The sequence below is a fragment of the Prionailurus bengalensis genome, chromosome F2, assembly GCF_016509475.1.
Source record: "Prionailurus bengalensis isolate Pbe53 chromosome F2, Fcat_Pben_1.1_paternal_pri, whole genome shotgun sequence".
Taxonomy (NCBI): domain Eukaryota; kingdom Metazoa; phylum Chordata; class Mammalia; order Carnivora; family Felidae; genus Prionailurus; species Prionailurus bengalensis.
In genome coordinates, this window is record NC_057353.1 from 34,719,522 (window position 1) to 34,738,874 (window position 19,353).

General features: G+C 34.6%; 1 protein-coding gene across 1 annotated transcript in view; it reads left to right on the forward strand.

The window, feature by feature from the left end:
- The window catches only part of LOC122495982 (cyclic nucleotide-binding domain-containing protein 1-like), a 157,685-nt gene that overhangs the window by 27,982 nt on the left and 110,350 nt on the right, over positions 1 to 19,353 (forward strand). The window contains exon 3 of the mRNA XM_043602184.1: positions 12,958 to 13,071. Within this exon, the coding sequence (XP_043458119.1) occupies positions 12,958 to 13,071 (114 nt within the window). The remainder of the gene's footprint in view (positions 1 to 12,957; positions 13,072 to 19,353) is intronic.

The window sequence follows — 19,353 nt, forward strand, 5'->3', positions numbered from 1 at the left end:
TATGACATTGACATATGTTCTCTCTGTCCCTACTTTGTGGATATTTTATCATGAATGGATGTTGTACTTTGTCAAATGCTTTTTATGCATCTATTGAGAGGATCATATGGTTCTTACCTTTATTTTATTAATGTGATGTATCATGTTGATTGTTTTATGAATATTGAACCACCCTTACAGCCCAGGAATAAGTTGCACTTGATCATGATGAATGATTCTTTAATGGACAGTTGGATTCAATTTGTTGGTATTTAATTGAGAAGTTTTGCATCCATATTCATCAAGGATATTGACCTGTAGTTCCCTTTTTTAGTGGAGTCTTTGGTTTTGGAATCAGGGCAATGCTGGCCGCATAGAATAAGTTTGGAAGTTTTCCTTACATTTCTGTTTCTTGGAACAGTTTGAGAAGAATAGGTATTAACTCATTAAATGTTTGGTAGAATTCTTCTGGGAAGCCATCTGGCCTTGGACTTTTATTTGTTGGGAGATTTTTTATTGTGATTCAATTTCTTTTCTGTTTATCGATCTGTTCAAGTTTTCTATTTCTTCTTGCTTCAGTTTTGGTAGTGTATATGTTTCTAGGAATGTATCCATTTCTTCCAGATTGTCCACTTTGTTCTACCTGTGTTCTTCTGTGAAATTTTTCATATTTTGTTATAATTGTGTGCATTTCTGTAGTATTGGTTGTTATTTCTCCTCTCTTATTTGTGATTTTACTTGTTTGGGTCCTTTCTGGGTAGAGGTTTATAAATTTTATTAATTTTTTCAAAGAACCAGCATCTGGTTTCATTGATCTGTTTTCTTTTTGTTGTTTTTTGTTTAGTTCCTATATCATTGATTTCTGCTCTAATCTTTATTATTTCCTTTCTGCTGACTTTAGGCTTCATTTATTGTTCTTTTTCTAGCTCCTTTAGGTGTAATGTTAGGTTGTTTATTTGAGATTTTTCTTGCTTCTTGAAGTGGATCTGTATTGCTATATACTTCCCTCTTCTGGCTGCTTTTGCTGCATCACAGAGGTTTTGGACTTGTGTTTTCATTTTTGTTTGTTACCATGTATTTTAAATTTCTTCTTTAATTTCCTGGGTCACCCATTCTTTAGTATCATGTTGTTTAACATCCATGTATTTGTGATTTTTCCAAATTTTTTCTTGTGGTTGATTTCAAGTTTCATTGCATTGTGGTCTGAAAAGATACATGGTATGGTCTCAATCTTTTTATACTTGTTGAGGGTTGATATGTGACCTAGTATGGGATTTATTCTGGAGAATGTCCCCTGTGCTGCTTTAGGATGAAATTTTCTGAATATATCTGTTAAGTCCATCTGGTCCAGTGTTTCCTTGTTGATTTTCTGCTTAGATGATCTATCCATTGCTGTAAGTGGGGCGTTAAATTCCCAATGACTATTGCATTATTATCAACTAATTCCTTTATGCTTGTCATAAATTGTTTTATATATTTGGGTGCTTCGATGTGGGGGGCAAAGATATTTACAATTGTTAGATCTGGCTGGATAGTATTCTTTATTATGATGTACTGCCATTCTTCATCTTTTGTTACAGTCTTTGGTTTCAAATCTAGTTAGTCTGATATAAGTATTACTCTGGTTCCTTTGGATGTCTATTTGCATGGTAAATCTGTCTTCATCCCCTCTTTGAATCTATAGGTGTCTTTAGGCCTAAATTAGTCTCTTGTAGCACATACATGGGTCTTTTTTGCTTGTTTGTTTGTTTGGTTTTTATCCATTCTAACACCCTATGTCTTTTGATTGGAGCATTTGGTCCATTTACATTGAGTAATTATTGATAGAGATGTATTTAGTGACATTTTATTACTTGTTTTGTCATCGTATCTGGAGATTTTCTGTTTCTTTGTAGTGTTTGTCACTTTTTGTCTTTCCTTTCCACTCAGAGTCTCCTTTAATATTTCTTGCAGGGCTGGTTTAGTGGTCATGATCTCCTTTAGTTTTTGTTTGGGAAACTCTTTATCTCTCCTTCTATTCTGAGTGATAGCCTTGCTGGATAGAATATTCTTGGCTGTATATTTTTCCCATTCAACACATTGAATATATCATGCCTCCCCCTTCTGACCTACCAAGTTTCTGTGGAGAGTTATGCAGCTAGTCTTATGGGTCTTCCCTTATAAGTTAGGTACTTATTTTGGGTGCTTTTTCTCCAGCAGTAGGGCAGCGTCCTCATGTCTCTATCCCAGCCAAGCCCACCTACCTCTAAAACTCCATTCTTTGAGCCTTGCTGGTTGGAAAAACTCATGAAAATCAGCTCCTCTCATTTTCCCAGCCAATGGTTTTGGGAAAGTGTTCTCCTTGTCCATATCCCTGTGTGCTTTACTATCTCTTACCTTTCTCTATGACCAGGGCTCCCTCCTCTCCTCAGTACCATGATCTGTTTCTTCCTGAAACCATGTCTTGCCACTTCCTACCTTTGTCAGTATGGCCTCTTCTCTCCCTCTAGTTGTGCAGTTTGTTCTGTCAGTTATCAAGTCAATTTCTTGGATATTCAGAATGATTTGATAGTTATCTAGCTGTGTTTAAGGGAGGAGGCAAGCCTAGGGTACTCTTACTACACTGCCATCTTAGCTCCTTCTACTTATGTGCATTTTTTTCTGATAAATATAGTACAGTACTGTAAATGTATTTTCCTTATTATTTCCTTTCTTTTCTCTCGCTTATTTTATTGTAAAAAGACAGTTTATAATACATATAACATACAAAATATGTATTGATTGACAGTTTTGTTATCAGCAAGGCTTCTGGTAAACAGTAGCCTATTAGTAGTTAAGTTTTGGGGGAGTCAAAAGTTTTATGTGGATTTTCAACTGCGTGAGAGAGATTTGGATGGTGGGGGGAGTTGGTCCCCCTAACCCTGTTGTAAGCTTCTATAGGAAATTAGCCAAACCTGAACTTAGAGAGAGTCACAGGAACCTGCCATTGTAGCCAAATTGGACAGAATTGTGGGTAACCTGGGGATCTTCTACATGTGATTGGCATCTGAAGTGAGATGGGATCAGTTGTGGGACTGAACCCTTAACTTATGGGATCTGAGGTCTCCAGGTACTGTTAGTACTAAGTTGAATTCTCAGACACTCTGCTGGAGTCCCCAAAGTTGCTTGGTATTGTGCGGGAAACCACCTTCCACCCCCCACATGCATTGGAGTTAGGTCCAGGAACTCACACATACATTGGAATTGGGTCCAGGAACCATAATACCCTTAGTCTCCCATTTCTCACCCACTTAAGGAACTCTGGTCTAGAGAATGTTTCCTTAGATAAACTTCCTCAAGTTAAAGAAGTTGCTATAATCTCTAAGATGTCATTAACCCTCAAATTTCCCTACATCTTGATTTTTTTAAATTTTCTTTTATCTTTTATTATTATTATTTGAGAGATAGAGAAAGAGTGTGAGCAGGGGAGGGGCAGAGAGAGAGGGAGACACAGAATCCAAAGCAGACTCCAGGCTCTGAGCTGCCAGAGCAGGCCCAATGCAGGGCTCAAACTCACAAACCGTGAGATCATGACCTGAGCTGAAGTCAGAAGCTTCCCCAACTGAGCCACCGAGGCATCCCCTCTTCCCACATCTTGATTTAAGAAACAAATTCATATTCTTATGAAAACCTGCTTCTCATCTCCATTCCTTATCAATATTATCACAATTAGACTCTAAACTACTAGAGTGAAACAACCTTAGGAGTTTGGTTCACCACTGCATTTTTTTTTTTTAATTTTTAAATTTTTTTTTTCAAAGTTTATTTATTTTTGGGACAGAGAGAGGCAGAGCATGAACGGGGGAGGGGCAGAGAGAGAGGGAGACACAGAATCGGAAACAGGCTCCAGGCTCTGAGCCATCAGCCCTGAGCCTGATGCGGGGCTCGAACTCAGGGACCGCGAGATCGTGACCTGGCTGAAGTCGGACGCTTAACCGACTGCACCACCCAGGCGCCCCTCACCATTGCATTTTTATTGACTATTTTGGTCATGGCACGCAGTTGCATTCAAAACATATTTGCTGAATGTCTATCATTTACTCAGTAATCAAAGCATGCAAATCTTGCAGGCATGTTTTATTCACTTGTTTCTTTATTTCTCCATATGTTATACTTAGATTCTACTGTTCCTTTGTATTACTAATACTTGTTATTTACCTCTTATGTACTACTCAACTCTCACTCTTTTTTTTTTAAATTTTTTTTTCAACGTTTTTAATTTATTTTTGGGACAGAGAGAGACAGAGCATGAACGGGGGAGAGGCAGAGAGAGAGGGAGACACAGAATGGGAAACAGGCTCCAGGCTCCGAGCCATCAGCCCAGAGCCTGACGCGGGGCTCGAACTCACGGACCGCGAGATCGTGACCTGGCTGAAGTCGGACGGTTAACCGACTGCGCCACCCAGGCGCCCCTCAACTCTCACTCTTATTACCTGTCTCCAGGTCTACCACATTTCCAATTGGAGTTCCACTCTCAAATTTCTTCTTATCTTAATTTCTCATTGTGTACTACAAATTTCTCATTTATTTCATTCATATATTTTCAATATATCTCATTTTTTGAGTTTTATATTTACAGAAAAATTGAGTAGAAAGTAGAGTTTCCAAATGCCCTTTACTTCTCTCTCCTAGTTTCCCATATTATTAACATCGTGCTTAATAAGTATGGTATATTTCTTATAATTAATTAGTAAATATTGGTACATTATGGACTAAAGTCCATAATTACAATAAGGTTCACTGGGTTGTACATGGTAGGGTCTTTGACAGATTTTAAGGACATGTAATCCTGAGAAACTTAACAGGAACCCATGGGGGAGGGGAAGGAAAAAAAAAAAAAAGAGGTTAGAATGGGAGAGAGCCAAAGCATAAGAGACTGTTAAAAACTGAGAACAAACTGAGGGTTGATGGGGGGTGGGAGGGAGGAGAGGGTGGGTGATGGGTATTGAGGAGGGCACCTTTTGGGATGAGCACTGGGTGTTGTATGGAAACCAATTTGTCAATAAATTTCAGAAAAAAAAAAAAAGAATGCAAAAAAAAAATAAATAAAAAAATGAATTAATAAACATTAAAAAAAAAATTAAGGACATGTAATTATCATTACAGTATCATACAGAGTATTTTTTGCTCTAAACATGCCTTGTGTTCACCTATTCTTTCATCCTTCCCTAATCCATGGTAACCACTGATCTTTTTATTATTTCCATAGTTTTACCCTTTCTAGAATGCCATATACTTGGAAAAATACAGTGTGTAGCCTTTTCAAATTGATTTATTTCTCTTCACTGATGCATTTAATGTTCCTTCTTGTTTTTTCATGACATGATAGCTCATTTCCTTTTGACATTGAAAAATATTCATTGTATGGATGTAATACAGTTTGTTTCTCTATTCAGTTGAAGAATGTTTTGGTTGCTTCCAAGTTTTAGCAATTATGAATAAAGCTGTTATAAATATTCATGTACAGGTGTGTGTGTGTGTGTGTGTGTGTGTGTGTGTGTGAATGTTAAGTTTTCAACTCACCTGGGTAAATACCAAAGAGTGCAGTTGCTGCATTATATGAGTATTGTTAGTTTTGTAAGAAACCACCAAACTGTCTTCCAAAGTGTCTATACCACTGTATTTCCATAGCAATGAATGAGAGCTCCTATTGCTTCACAACCTTGACAGGAGTTTGTGTTGTCAGTGTTCTGAATTTTAGCCATTGTAGTAAGTGTGTAGTGATTATCTTGTTATTTTAATTTGCATGTTTCTGATGACATATATGGAGAATCTTTTCATATGCTAATGTTCTTCTTTGTGAGGTGTCTGTTCATATCTTGTACCATTTTTAAGAGGGTTCTTTGTTTTCTTATTGTTGATTTTTAAGGGTTATTTTTATATTTTGGATACCAATCCTTTATCAAATAGGTGTTTTGCAAATATTTTCTCCCAGCGTGTGTATTGTCATTTCATTTACATGATAGTGTCTTTTTGCAAGCAGAAGTTTTAAATGCTAATAAAGTTTAACTTATTAATTTTTCTTTTCATGAATGATATTTTTGATGTGCAATCTAAGAAGCTAAATTGCCAAACCCAGGGTCACCTAGATTATTTTTCTATGTTATTTTCTACAAGTTTTATACTTATTTCACGTTTAGGTCTGTGATCCATTTTAGGTTAATTTTGTGAAGACTGTAAAGTCTGTGTCCCCCTGCACTTTTTTTTTTCCAGATAGATGTCCAGTTACAGCATAATTAAAAAATGTATATATCCTTGGTGCACCTGGGCGGCTCAGTTAAGCATCCAACTCTTGGTTTTGGCTCAGATCATGATCTTGCGGTTTGTGAGATCAAGCCCCATGTCTGGCTTTGTGCTGAGTGTGGAACCTGCTTGAGATTTTCTCTCTCCCTCTCTCTCTGCCCATCCCCTGCTTGCATGCATGCTCTCTCCCTCTTAAAATAAATAAATAAACTTAAAAAAAGAAAAGGAAAAAGAATTACCCTGTCTGTATTGAACTGCCTTTGCTCCTTTGTCAAAGAGCATTTGATTGTATACATGTGGGTCTATTTTGAGGCTTGCTATTGTGTTTCATTGATCTTTTTGTCTACTCTTTTTGCCAATATTATTTCCCTGAATGTTTGGGAATTTCTACAAATATGTCTTCAAATTTAATTTCTTATTCAACTCTCTCTAGTTTGATCTTTAACATATTCATTGAGTTCTTCATTTTAATGATTATAATTTTAATTTTGAGAAGTTCTACCAAGTTCTCTTTTCAAATTTGCCTGGTCATTCGTGATAATCTTTTGTTATGGATCATGATTGTTATTCTACCTTTATTTCTACAAATATTTTATATTGTTCTATATTCTATATCTAACATACCAGGATTATAGTGTTTAACAGTATAAATCTAATGCTCCCTTCATGGTAACTTGTCTTTGCATATAAAATTTCTATGAAAGTTTTGCTTATTCTTAACATATAATAACATAAGACCTAAATTGTGGATAATTTCCCCCAGGGAGAATTTATAACTGTCTCTTCTTAGAACCAGAGTATACCAAAAAACTGGGATTACTTCATTCTCCCTCAAAAATCTTTCTCCAAAGCAAATTTCTCAAGCTGAGCTACCCTCTTTTTTCCTGGGTCAAGGTACATTTTTCTCTCAGCAGTGCTCTTTTCAGTGCCCTCCTCACAACCCTACCCCTTTGTCTGCTTCATGCTCACATCTTAGGTACCTATTCAACTCACTTTAATTTCTTTTTTTTTTTTCTTTTGCAATGTGATGGTTTTTGGAGATCTCAATATCTCAATTATTTTCTTCTTGTGAGACCAACAATGCAACAGAAAATTCTTTGTGCATGATATGTGCAACAACAGAGTTCTTCAGAGAATCAAGACTGCCATGATGTAGTAACTGAAGATTTTTCTTTCTAAGATGTGATGTTCTACACTATAAGATGAATGCCAGATATTTTCTCTTTAATAGTTCTCTTCCAATGATGTAAAAGATTCAGACTCATTGGCTAAGTCCTTTTCAATAAAGAAGTCTCTCTCATGGCTAGACAATTTTAGTTTTGACATTAACTTGAGAACTTCATATGTATTTGCTAAAGAAGGATTTAAAGTTGACTCAAATTCTTGTTCATTTTTCACTGAAAATGGAGTTTATATATCTATATTTTTAATAAAATAAAAAATGTGTTACTATATGCTATATATTCTGTACTTAGATTTATATTAACAGTTATTGTTTTTACATGGCTAATACATTATAAAAAATGGGCCATGGTTTTGCATTTATTTTTTCTAACTACTACAGTAATCCTAAAGATAGGTAGTTCTTTTCTAGAAATAAATAAATGAGAAGATGAAATAGTTTGTAAAAGATAAACCACAACATCAGGTTACATGCTAATCAGATATTTGTTCTGAAAATAGGGTAAGTAAAATTTTTTGACAGATCAATATCCCTGTAAAAGGTTAAGTTCAGTCTTCAAGTCATATCTTTGCAGTTGGATTTGTCAAAATAGATCTTTTAATTTTTCTTTAGGAACTTTATTAAAATAAAAAGGGGTTGATCTTTATGATTAATATATCTGCTAATCAATTATAGTGGCATGTGGAACTCCTTTGAAAAACTAATCAAATAATTTTGACGCCATGGAGTCACTCGTAATGAGCTTTATCCATAGATAAGAAAGATGATCAAATGAATTCATAACTAGAGACTACATTTCCAAAATATTTAAAATTAAGTCTGGAGAAAACTGAACTGCATGACACTTTATAGTGGCATTATCTAAAGACTGCTGATTGATTGATCTTTTCATTTAGTAGCCAGGGCATTTTAAATACATTGGCATTATTATGTAGCATTTTTCTTCTTTCTTTAATTTTGTAATAAAATAATAAAAGCCATTATATACAAGGTAACATATAATAAAATAAATATATACATTATATATAATGTATAATAGTATATTATATCTATATTTTTATGTATATATATAAAAGGAACTTAATTATTATCAAATTGTACCTCTGCTTTCTTCTAGTTTGCAAGAATAACATTCACATTTTTTCAATTTTCATCACATAAATGAATAGATGCTACAATACTTATAAGACAAAAAAAATCTATAAGTGGTTGAATAGATCCAACCTTTATGGCTCGTTTTAACTAATTTAAAATAAAAAATGTAAACTGCCTTAGGGAAGCCACATAAATATAATTAATCAATAAGTATTTTATGAAAAGTATATTATGTTCCCAGACTTGTAAACAAAACTGAATGGGATACAGAAGATATAACTAGTTAGGGAAATCTAGCCATTATAGACAAACCCTAAATCTCAGTGGTATAACACAACAGAAATTTCTTTCTTTCTCACATCAAGCCCTATAGGGTTATATTTGATTGGTAGGCTGTTCTGGTTTAGGAACTCAGGCCTCTTTCAAACTTTTGTTCTTTCATCTTTGTGGTTTTCAAGTTTAACCTGCTAATTTGCTTCAAGCTGGAAAGGAAAAAGACATAGAGAATCTTTTATAGAAGGGTTTTTTGGTGAGATTGGGGGCAGATTTCGATGGGCCTGGTCGGGAAATGGTGCACATCACTCCCACCCTCTCTTCCATGTTCCTTTGGCTAGAACTTAGCCATGTGACTGTATCTAAGTGCAAAAGAAGTTGGGAAATGTAGGTTAGCCCTGTACCCAGGAAGAAAGGGACATGGTTTGTTGTAGCATAGGGAAGTTTTTAAGATAGATATAAAATAATTGAATATTAAACATTGAATTATTATTATTTAGACATGTATATATCATTCAGTACATAAGCAAGTAAAGCATATAAAGCTTAAATGACTTTAATACTTTCAATACCTTAATACTTTTTACTTGATATAAACTAGAAAATTTAGTACACAAACAAAGGTCATTTTGATCCCAAGACTAGGGTTCTTTTATTTCTTTTCTTTTTTTTTTAACATTTATTCATTTTTTGAGAGTGAGAGAGACAGAGCATGAGCAGGGGAGGGACAGAGAAAGAGGGAAACACAGAATCTGAAGCAGGCTCCAGGCTCTGAGCTGTCAGTGCAGGGCCTGACGTGGGGCTCGAACTCACGGACCACGAGATCATGCCCTGAGCTGAAGTCAGATGCTCAACCAACTGAGCCACCCAGGTGCCCCATAGGGTTCTTTTATTTCTTATTGTAGGCACAGTCTAGTAGAGGAGGCAAAAAGTACTTGTCATGCAGTTAGGGAACCCTGCCAAGGCCATTAACTGGTACCCCTGTCCCCTGGCCTGGGATAGTGTAATTCATGTAGAACTAAAATATTATTTTGATTGATTCACACAGTAATTTAAAATTTTTCTAAAGTATGTTACAGTCTTATTCTGCTCAGGCTGACATAATACCGTAGGTTGTCTTAAATAACAGAAATTTATTTCTCACAGATCTAGAAGACGGGAAGTCCAAGATCAAGGTGCCAGTTGTTTCATTTCTGACTAGAGCTGTCTTCCTAGCGTGCAGATAGCTGCCTTTTTGTTGTGTCCTCTTATGGCCTTTACTTGGTGTGTGCATGTGGAGAGAGAGATCTTTCTCTCTTCCCCTTCTTACAAGACCACCAGTCCTAACAGATTAGGTCCCTGCCCTCAAGATCTCATATAACTTTAATTACCTCCTAATAGCTTTATCTCCAGTTACAGCCACATTGGCAGATAGGGCTTCAACATATGAATATGGGGGAGGGGGAGGAACACAATTCAATCTACAGCAGTTGCTAATATTTAAAAATAAAAATTTCACATGAGAGTTCAAATTTCTGGTTTATGTAAAAATTTTAAAAAATGAAAACCTGTAGGATCTGGCCATTTTAGACTTCTCTTAAGACATGACAGATGAGAGAGAGAGAGAGAGAGAGAGAGAGAGAGGTTGTGGCTTTCTCTTTGTGGGCATTATTTCCAGTTTGGCACACACCCCACCTTTTAATACCTACTTGGCTATTGTAAGCATCCTGAAAGTGCTCTAGAGTTCTGGTGTGTAAATCTATAGGTTTTGTATGTATTTCCCCTTCATCTGAGGAAACTGGGGTTTCTCTGCAGGTGAGTTTCCTTGCAGGTGAGCTTCAATAAAGTAGAGAATTTTGTCCATAGAGTGCTTACTCATAGCTTAGGAAATTATGTGGACAGTTTTCAAGTGTCAAATAGTTATTTGGATCCATGGTCTACTTTTTAACTCTGCCATAATTCTTAATATTTCTGTATCCCTGGATTTCTAATTATATTTGTACCATTTCTCCTAATCTACTTCTCTTATGCGTATTTAGAGGCATTTATTTGCATACTTCACATAGTTTTAGACAATAATGCAACCTACTGAACACAGAGAACTATATGTTTTTATTTCAAAAGAGACTCAGAATAGGCATATACTGCCAGATTACATTTTGTGATGTAGAGTATACATCATAGCAGCATAGAGCACTTAGGTCCTCATTTTGAAAATTATATCATGTCTAGTTCTAGCATTTGTCTTTTCCATTTCAACCTTCCACATTTTTCACTTCTTGAAGATACTAACTTGGAGACAGATCATAAACACTGGTCCATGTACATCAGCTACCACACCTTGAAAATTCTCAAGGATTAGATGAAGCAGGCAGTTCAGTCATAGATGTGGAAAATGACAAGAGTGAAGGTCTTAGCATTTTGATGTAAACTTCTTAGCCACTCCAAAGATGGTCTGTCCAGATCACAGATTGGAGTAAGGTTCCAAGTCTTATAGCATGGGCTCCGTGTAGACAAAGGAAAGAGGCCATAATTTTGTACTTCATGGGCCTCAATTTCTTTATCTACTAAATGAGGATGATAGGAATATCAGCTGATATAGTTGTGTAAGGATAAATTATACGTTACATGTAAACTGCCTAGAATAGTGACTGGCACTTAGTATTAACTAACATGTTTTATTGTTTAGGGAGCAGTGTATCCAAAAAGTTAAGACAATGGGTTTTAAAGTCAATATAGTTTTCATTTGTACCCTGTGTCCTCCACTTACTAGTTATATGAATTAAGTTTGCAGTTTCTTTATGTGTAGAATGGGCAATAAAGAATAGCAACCTTATCAGGTTGTGTAAATATGTAATGAGACAAAAATAGTGTGAAGATTTTAGCCCAATTGTTTGGCCTATAACAAGCACCTAATGTTTTACAAGTAGATGTGTAAAATAGATGAATGTAGAATGTGAATTCTAAATTGGGGGAAAAAAAGATCTTGGAGAAGCTTCTAATGATATGTGACTGGATTTAAAACATATTAGATTCTTGCTTCATGTATCTCTATAGTGTAAGATTAGGCATGAAAATGCTTAATGTCATATTAAATGAAATTCACTTTGCACTATTTGAGTTAATTAAGTTAAATTAACTTACATAACATTCTTAAAGTATGTAGTATTTGTTTTGTGTAAAGAATTAATATGGCATTTTAGGAAACTTTGGCCAGGAGAAAAAAAGCTGTTATAAATATTTTATAATGTGTTGCTATTATTTACACTGACAATGAAATAAAAGATTTCTCAAGTATTTTTATATTCATTGCCATGAGGCAAATATTGATAAAGATGTTTGTCAGTGTTCGTTTTAAGTATGAGCATTTTTGATAATTATTGAAATAAGCTGTCAAGATGAATGCTTAGCATTTAAAAAAACTGATCAATTTTTCATGGTGGTTGTCAATTGAAAATTGAATGAAGCAGATTTTCCAGAAACAAATGTCATTACCTGACACTGAATGATAATTTACTATATCCTGTGGATTATTGGCATTTTTATATTTGCAGTGGGTTGAAATCTGGCTACAAATAGGAATCCCCTGGAGAAGGATATTTAAAATAGGCCCATGAAGACCTCTAGACTTGGAGATCTTTCTTCAGAAAGATAGGATAGAAAACCGTACTTCTAAAAAGCATCCCAGATGATTCTACTGATCGTGTGGATTGGGAAATGCTGATCTTTTGCTCTAACATATCTTCATTCCAGTTCTAAAAACAGTACATGAGATTTTCATAAATCATTGCAAAGATTCAGATAAATATACTTTTTGGTGATGTATATGTGACCTCTATGTGAATTATTTGGGAGGAATTTTAATTATGTGGCATATTTTATGTAAGGGCTTTAATCAATTACAGAAATAAAACTTTTAAGAAGGCTGAACTTAAAAATTAAATTTTTGACATTGACATTCCCATAAATCTAATATTCATAAAATATTTCTTACTGAGGCACACTATGAACAATTTTTATAGTGGATCTTTTTAAAGCACAGAATGTTTATGTTTCATATTTTTGTCATTTGTTTTTTTAGGCTAAATAGTATAGACTTAAGTTGTATGTATTGAATCAAAAATCTTTCCTTGGAAACTATTATCTTATGACACTTAAAATTTAATTTGTCTCTCTTATTTTTAAAGCCAGAGTTCTTACAGTATCCTGTCAGCTCACAATATGTTTATAAAGCAATATCCTAAAATATTCCTGAAGAAAAAAACCAGACTGCCTAAACTCTTCAAACAAGAGGAAAAAAGGTAATGATGTCTTCTTTTGGAAACAAGGTTGATGTGCATATGCATTAAAAAACAAATGGAGCTCAAATAATGAAAGTATTTAATCTGTTTCCAGCACTCCATGCTAGGGAGCAGCCAAGAAAATAAAGTTTGGTAGGGAAGAGTAAATTTACACAATGACTTTGGAGGAATTTTAATTATATGCTATGATGATTGGGACTAATAAGCATATGTTGCTCCTTTAGTTTTATCATTAAAAAGAATAAGCAACTAGCCTTATCTAATAAACATAATAAAAGAAAATGCTATTAGGAATGTGAAAGATAATACAATAAATGATACAAAGAAAACTAGGAAAATTATAAATTACGATAAAGTTATATAACTTGAGGCTAATTTGATAATCTAGATGTTATTGATTAATTTCTAAAAAAAGCGCTACTAAATTTATTCAAGGAGATAGAAATTAAAAATATAATATGGTATAAATAGAAATTGTAAAAAGTACTCTTCAAAAGTATAATTTGGAGCAAAAAAGAACAAAAGCAAAAATTAAAAACCCATAGCCCAAGTGATATCACTAGAAGTTCCTTTCAAATGTCCAAGAAAAGCTAAAATTTCTGTGCAATTTAGTTTTTCCATAGTGTAAAAAATAAAAAGTAGTTTGTGATTTTGCCTTGTATCCATAACTCTGATATCAAAATTTAGCAAGAATAAAAGCCCCTGTGTGGTTTGGTTGGTTGAGCATGCCAAACTTGACTTAGGCTCAGGTCATGATCTCGCAGTTCATGGAATAGAGCCCCACATGGGGCTCTGTGCTGACAGTGCAGACAGTGCCTGCTTGGAATTCTCTCTCTCCCTGTCTGTCTCTGCCCCTCCCCAGCTCACATGCATGCACTTTCTCTCTCTCAAAAAAAAAAATAAACATCTAAAAAATTTTAACAAAAGTAACATAAATAAGAAATACTAATTTTAATTATTATCATGTAGGGAAATATACATAATGAAATATTAGCAAGTGAAATAATGCAATAGTGTATTAGATGTGTACATCATGGTTATATTGGTTTCATCTCATGAACTTAAAGAAAGTTCATCATTAGAAAATCTATTATTACAATTTTATACTACTAGTAGTTCAAGAAGAAATGTTGAAAAGGTATTTGATGTAATTCAATATGTCTCATAGTAAAATTAAAATCATGCTTTTACTTGTAATTTGTGCAGTATGTGACTATTAAAAACTACAAAACATTTATATTTTAAGCCAGAAAGAAACTCCTCTAAAGTAGCAATAAAAATACCTTAAATGGAATTAAAATTACATTCATGAAATATATTAAACTATGAATCTCTAAGCTTAGCTTACACTGGCCCTTGGTAATGTGATGAATCCACATAAGCTTGGATGGTGGGACTAGAGCTCAGGTAATTCAGAGAAGCTTTTGGCAGAAAATAATTGATGAGAAAACATGAATCTTAGCAAACACTAAATACCAACACTATTAAAATTATTCATGAATAACATTTACCCATTATCATTGCCATATTCAACACTGTCATTCACTTAATGTAAATGTCATGTGACAGATACAACAGCAAGGCTTTGAAGAATGACATGAGCCTTGTTTGGGACATCTGGTGAGAATTCCTTTTGTCAGGGCATTTGCTAAATATTGAAGTGCAAGGAGAGTAGAAGAAATGCTTCATATAACCATTAACTCCACCTGGAGCAGTGCCCCATAAATGAAAATAAATGGAAGACCTGGCTGGAACATAGATCAAAGATGACTCAGAACTATGACAGTTGTCTAAATTTACTTTATTTATGAATCAACTAGAGAGAAGGTAATTTTTTGACATATTGACAGGTATTAGATATCAAATCTGCAATATTTCTTTTAAAAAAGCACTGAATTTTGACTCACACAACTTGGATCTGAGTTTCTGTTTTGTCCAAGTGTAACAGCATGACTTGGGAATAGCCTCTGAACATTGCTCTGTTTTTACCTCGGTAAAGAAGATAATATTAATATCCCACATTAATGGCTCATTTCAGAGTTATGCGTGGAAAGAACTTTTAAATTGTACTAGCTTTTATTATTATCATGGACTATAGATATAGGCAGTGAGGATGTTTTGTATAGATGTATAACATCTGTCAAGAAATTCTGCCACTTTTCAAATAGGTTAATCAACAACAGCAACAGTAACAAATTAATACATATAATAGTAACAGTAACAAATTGCTGCATCTTCGTTTAAACAAATTTAGTATTCACCCTTTTAAACAAGAAATGACAGACTTAAATTATTTTTTAATTGAAGTATAGTTGATGCACAATGTTATAATAGTTTTAGATGGACAACATATTCAGTAACTGTACATTTTACTATGCTCACCACAAGTGTAGCTACCATCTGTCATCACACAATGCTATTACAGTACCATTGACCACATTCCCTATGCTATACCTTTCATCCCCATCCCTTATTCATTCCCTAACTGGAAGCCTGTATGTCCCATTCTCCTTCACCCATTTTGCCCACCTCCCACCCACATCCCCTCTGGAAGTCACCAGTTTGCTCTCTGTGTTTATGGGTCTCTTTTGCTTGTTTATTCATTTGTTTTGTTGTTTACATTCCATATATAAATGAAATCATATGATATTTGTCTTTCTATGTCTGATTTATTTCACTTGACAAAATGCCTTCTGGGGTGGTTCATGTTGTTGAAAATGGCAAGATCTCATTCTTTTTTTATGGCTAATATTCATTCCATTGTATATATACCACATCTTCTTTATGCATTCGATAGATGGACACTTTGGGTTGCTTCTGTATCTTGGTTGTTATAAATAATGCTGCAATAAACTTAGGGGTGCATATATCTTTTGAATTAATGTTTTTGTTTCTTTGGGTAAATACCCAGTAGTGGAATTACTGAATTGTATGGTATTTCTATTTTCAGTTTTTCAAGGAAACTCCATACTGTTTTTCACAGCAGCTGTACCAATTTATGTCCCCATCAACAGTGCATGAAGGTTCTTTTTTCTCTACATCCTCCTTAACAGTTATTTCTTGGAGAAGACAGACTTTTAATCAGTACGCCTTTATATCAGTTCATTTCTGGAGGAAAAGAAGGTTTAAGGAAATGATAGTAATTGAGAAAACTTTTCCACAGAATTGTGGAAATCTATGTTGAAGATATATTTATTAAATAAGCAACTTTTTGGGGGGAGAGTAGGAACTCAAGTATTATAAGGAAGCTTGTATTCTTATTTGACTTTTATAAATCATTTGACTTACTTTTTTGGATAGTAAGCCTAGAGGCAATTTGATTTTTTTTCTTTTAGAGAATGAATAAAAATGACTAAACTGCAGCTTTTCTATTGGGACATTTTACTCCGCATTTTTAACCATTTATTCATTTGTCTGTGGGCTTATTGTTAAACTGCAAAGTTGTGTATGGGCTTTGGCTATAATATACTTGTCTCATTAAATTTAGCAGCAATCAATCACATGTTGCACTTAATATGCAGGGTGTGGCGTTTTAGACTCTCTTGATATATTTTTACTCAGGACATTTTAATGAAGTCCAATAGGTATCTATTATCCTAAAAGATTTAATTCTAATCAGGCATAGGATCAAAAAAGGATAAAGAGAAGGGAGTAACTTGCTCTGTTTAGAAGGAGTTTCTAGGTTTATAACTTACAGCAGATTATAACAGGTTTATAACCAGGTAATGGTAATGTTTAGCTAAAACCATCTTAACTTAGCTTGTGTTATATACCTTAAAACTGAATAAACCTGGTAAGAGTAAAAGGATGTTGGCAATGTGCTATACTGTGCTTCCTGTCCACCAGCCCTGGGGTCTCACTAAGAGTATCCTTCAATGTGCTAAAGGCATCCTGACTGGAAGGGTCTTCTGGGATATTTCTCATGGTTCCAGAAGTCAGTATGCTCAGTTGGCCAAATTACCTATTTCTCCAAAAGCTGTCAAAGCATGTTTTGTGCAAAGATTTGAGGCTTCAGTTTGGACTTCAGATTCTAAAGAGACTAGGACATTTCAGCTGCTTGAATTGAAGCTTAAAGTTTTACTTCTACATCTAAAAGCAGCAGTAACATGTACCTTTGATCTGGGTTAAAATGATGTGGAACTTCTCTGCAATATATATATTTTTTTCCGAAACACATTTTAAAATAATTATTAGGTATAGTACACATTGTACCTTGATGGATTACAAATTCTCTCTAAAAGTGTAAGTGCAGAAAATGCTGGAAAATAAAGATGAATATTTGGAGTTGAAGCAACTAAAAACCTAGAGCAAATGGATTCTGATAGACTGACTTTAAAAAAATCTCTGCAAAATTACTTTCTTAGCTTGTGTTCTTTCGAGATTTGGACTCAATTTCATTCTCTAGCATTGTGAAAATTACCCATGTGCTATAGCTACAGCTAAGTAGTGCTTATTTCATGCTAGCTTGAATCTGGCCTCAGGGTAATTAACCACAGGGTATTTGAAAACTATGTATTTAACGTTAGACCAAGGGAAACTATCCTTTTCGTGATTATAAAACCCTTATTTTGTCTGAAGTTCTGAGGTCTATTGAATGAGATGCTCCTTGTGTGTTTTTTTTTTAAGTCAGAACTGTAGTAATTCTGTTTTACTATTTTTCCCTAAAAATAAGTGCAAAAATTTACATCATCTAGGAAGAAACCTTATAATAATGCTTTATCATTTGTTTATTCATTTAAATAATATGTACTGAGTATTGACCGTGTTAAGTGCAAGTCTCACAGGATCTCATATTCAGAAGGTATGGCTCTGAGAGGCACTAAGAGGTAATAAATAAAGTGTAATAAGTGTCAGTGGTGACAAAGTGTGGGGGTGGGCAGTTTGCATTGAGAGTGCTTGTGTTAATGGCAGACGATGTACTAGAAGATCAAGGCAAGAATCCCTGAGGAAGGGATGTTGAAGTTCAAGGATAAGTAAGAGTTAGCTAGGAGAAGAAGGAAAAGAGTCCTTGAGACAAAAACAAAACAAAACAAAAGAAAACCAAAAAACCCCCCAAATTCATGTGATGGTCTTCACCATTATTATCCAAGTGCTGGTAAGGCTATTTTGGCTGATACAGTAATTGCCCAGTTTAGTAGTTGCCACTAGAAAGTTTTGGGAAAAATTTTTTTCAAAATATTTAGATAATTTATTTCATATATGTCAACATGGGAGTGGTGATGGCTTGCAGTGCAGGAGAAGAAGAAAGAAAAAGAGGGCAAGAAAGAGAGAAAGAAAGAAAGGAAAGAAAGAAAGAGAAAGAAGAAAGAAAGAAAATAAAGAGGAGAGAAAGAAAGAAAAAGACAGAAAGAAAAGAAAAGAAAGAGGAGAGAAAGAAAGAAAGAAAGGTGGAAGGAAGGAAGGAAGGAAGAAAAGGAAAAGAAAGAAAAGGACAGAAAGAAAAGAAAAAGGAAAGAAGGAAGGGAGGAAGAGAGGAAGAAAGGAAAAGGAAAAAAGGAACAAGGGAGAAAGGGAAGGACAAAGTGCAGGACTGTCATGCTAGTTTATGAAAGCAATATTTGGACCTTTGAGAGAATTTTCGGAAGGAAAGGGAAGGGAAATTTATAGAAATCTAACTAGTTGCCTCAGCCATGGTCTGATGTCTTTTGTGGCCCAAATTAAATCATTTGCTATGACATAAAAATGAAACCCTGGATGGCCTGGGGCATTACTGTAGCAAAATGGTGGCAATTTGTAGAAATTGCCTAAGTGCATAGGATTTCCCTGTGTTAGAGTGAACTGTTATAAGAAAGTTTCAAGTCTTCAGTTGGAAACAAAATGCCATTCCATGTTTACAACTACCACTGAGGAATGGTAGACTATTCTAAAAGGAAGGCCCTTTTGTCATACTTTCTTCCTATGGTTTTGGTTGGAATTGTCCAGGAATAGGTGTTGAACTGTTCTGACTTGAGTAAACTATTCTAACTTGGAGTTGTGGAGCTATCCAGGGGTGAGGAAAGGCAGAGAAAACAAGAGGCAGACAAGAAGCAGGAGGAGCCAGGAAATAATTGGAGAAATGTGCACTGAGTGAGGAGAAACCATTTGTCCTAGGCATGGGGTTGAGGACATTTAAGAAAAGAAAACTCTTATTAATGTATTTCAAGTATGTTGGGCTATATGTGATACAGCATCTCTTTAGGATAACCCCAGTATCTGATGAACTCTATTGCACTTAAAATGCGCTAAATATTTGGTTTAGTTTAGTTTAGTTTGGTTGAGGAAATATAGGCAAAGTTGGTTTTA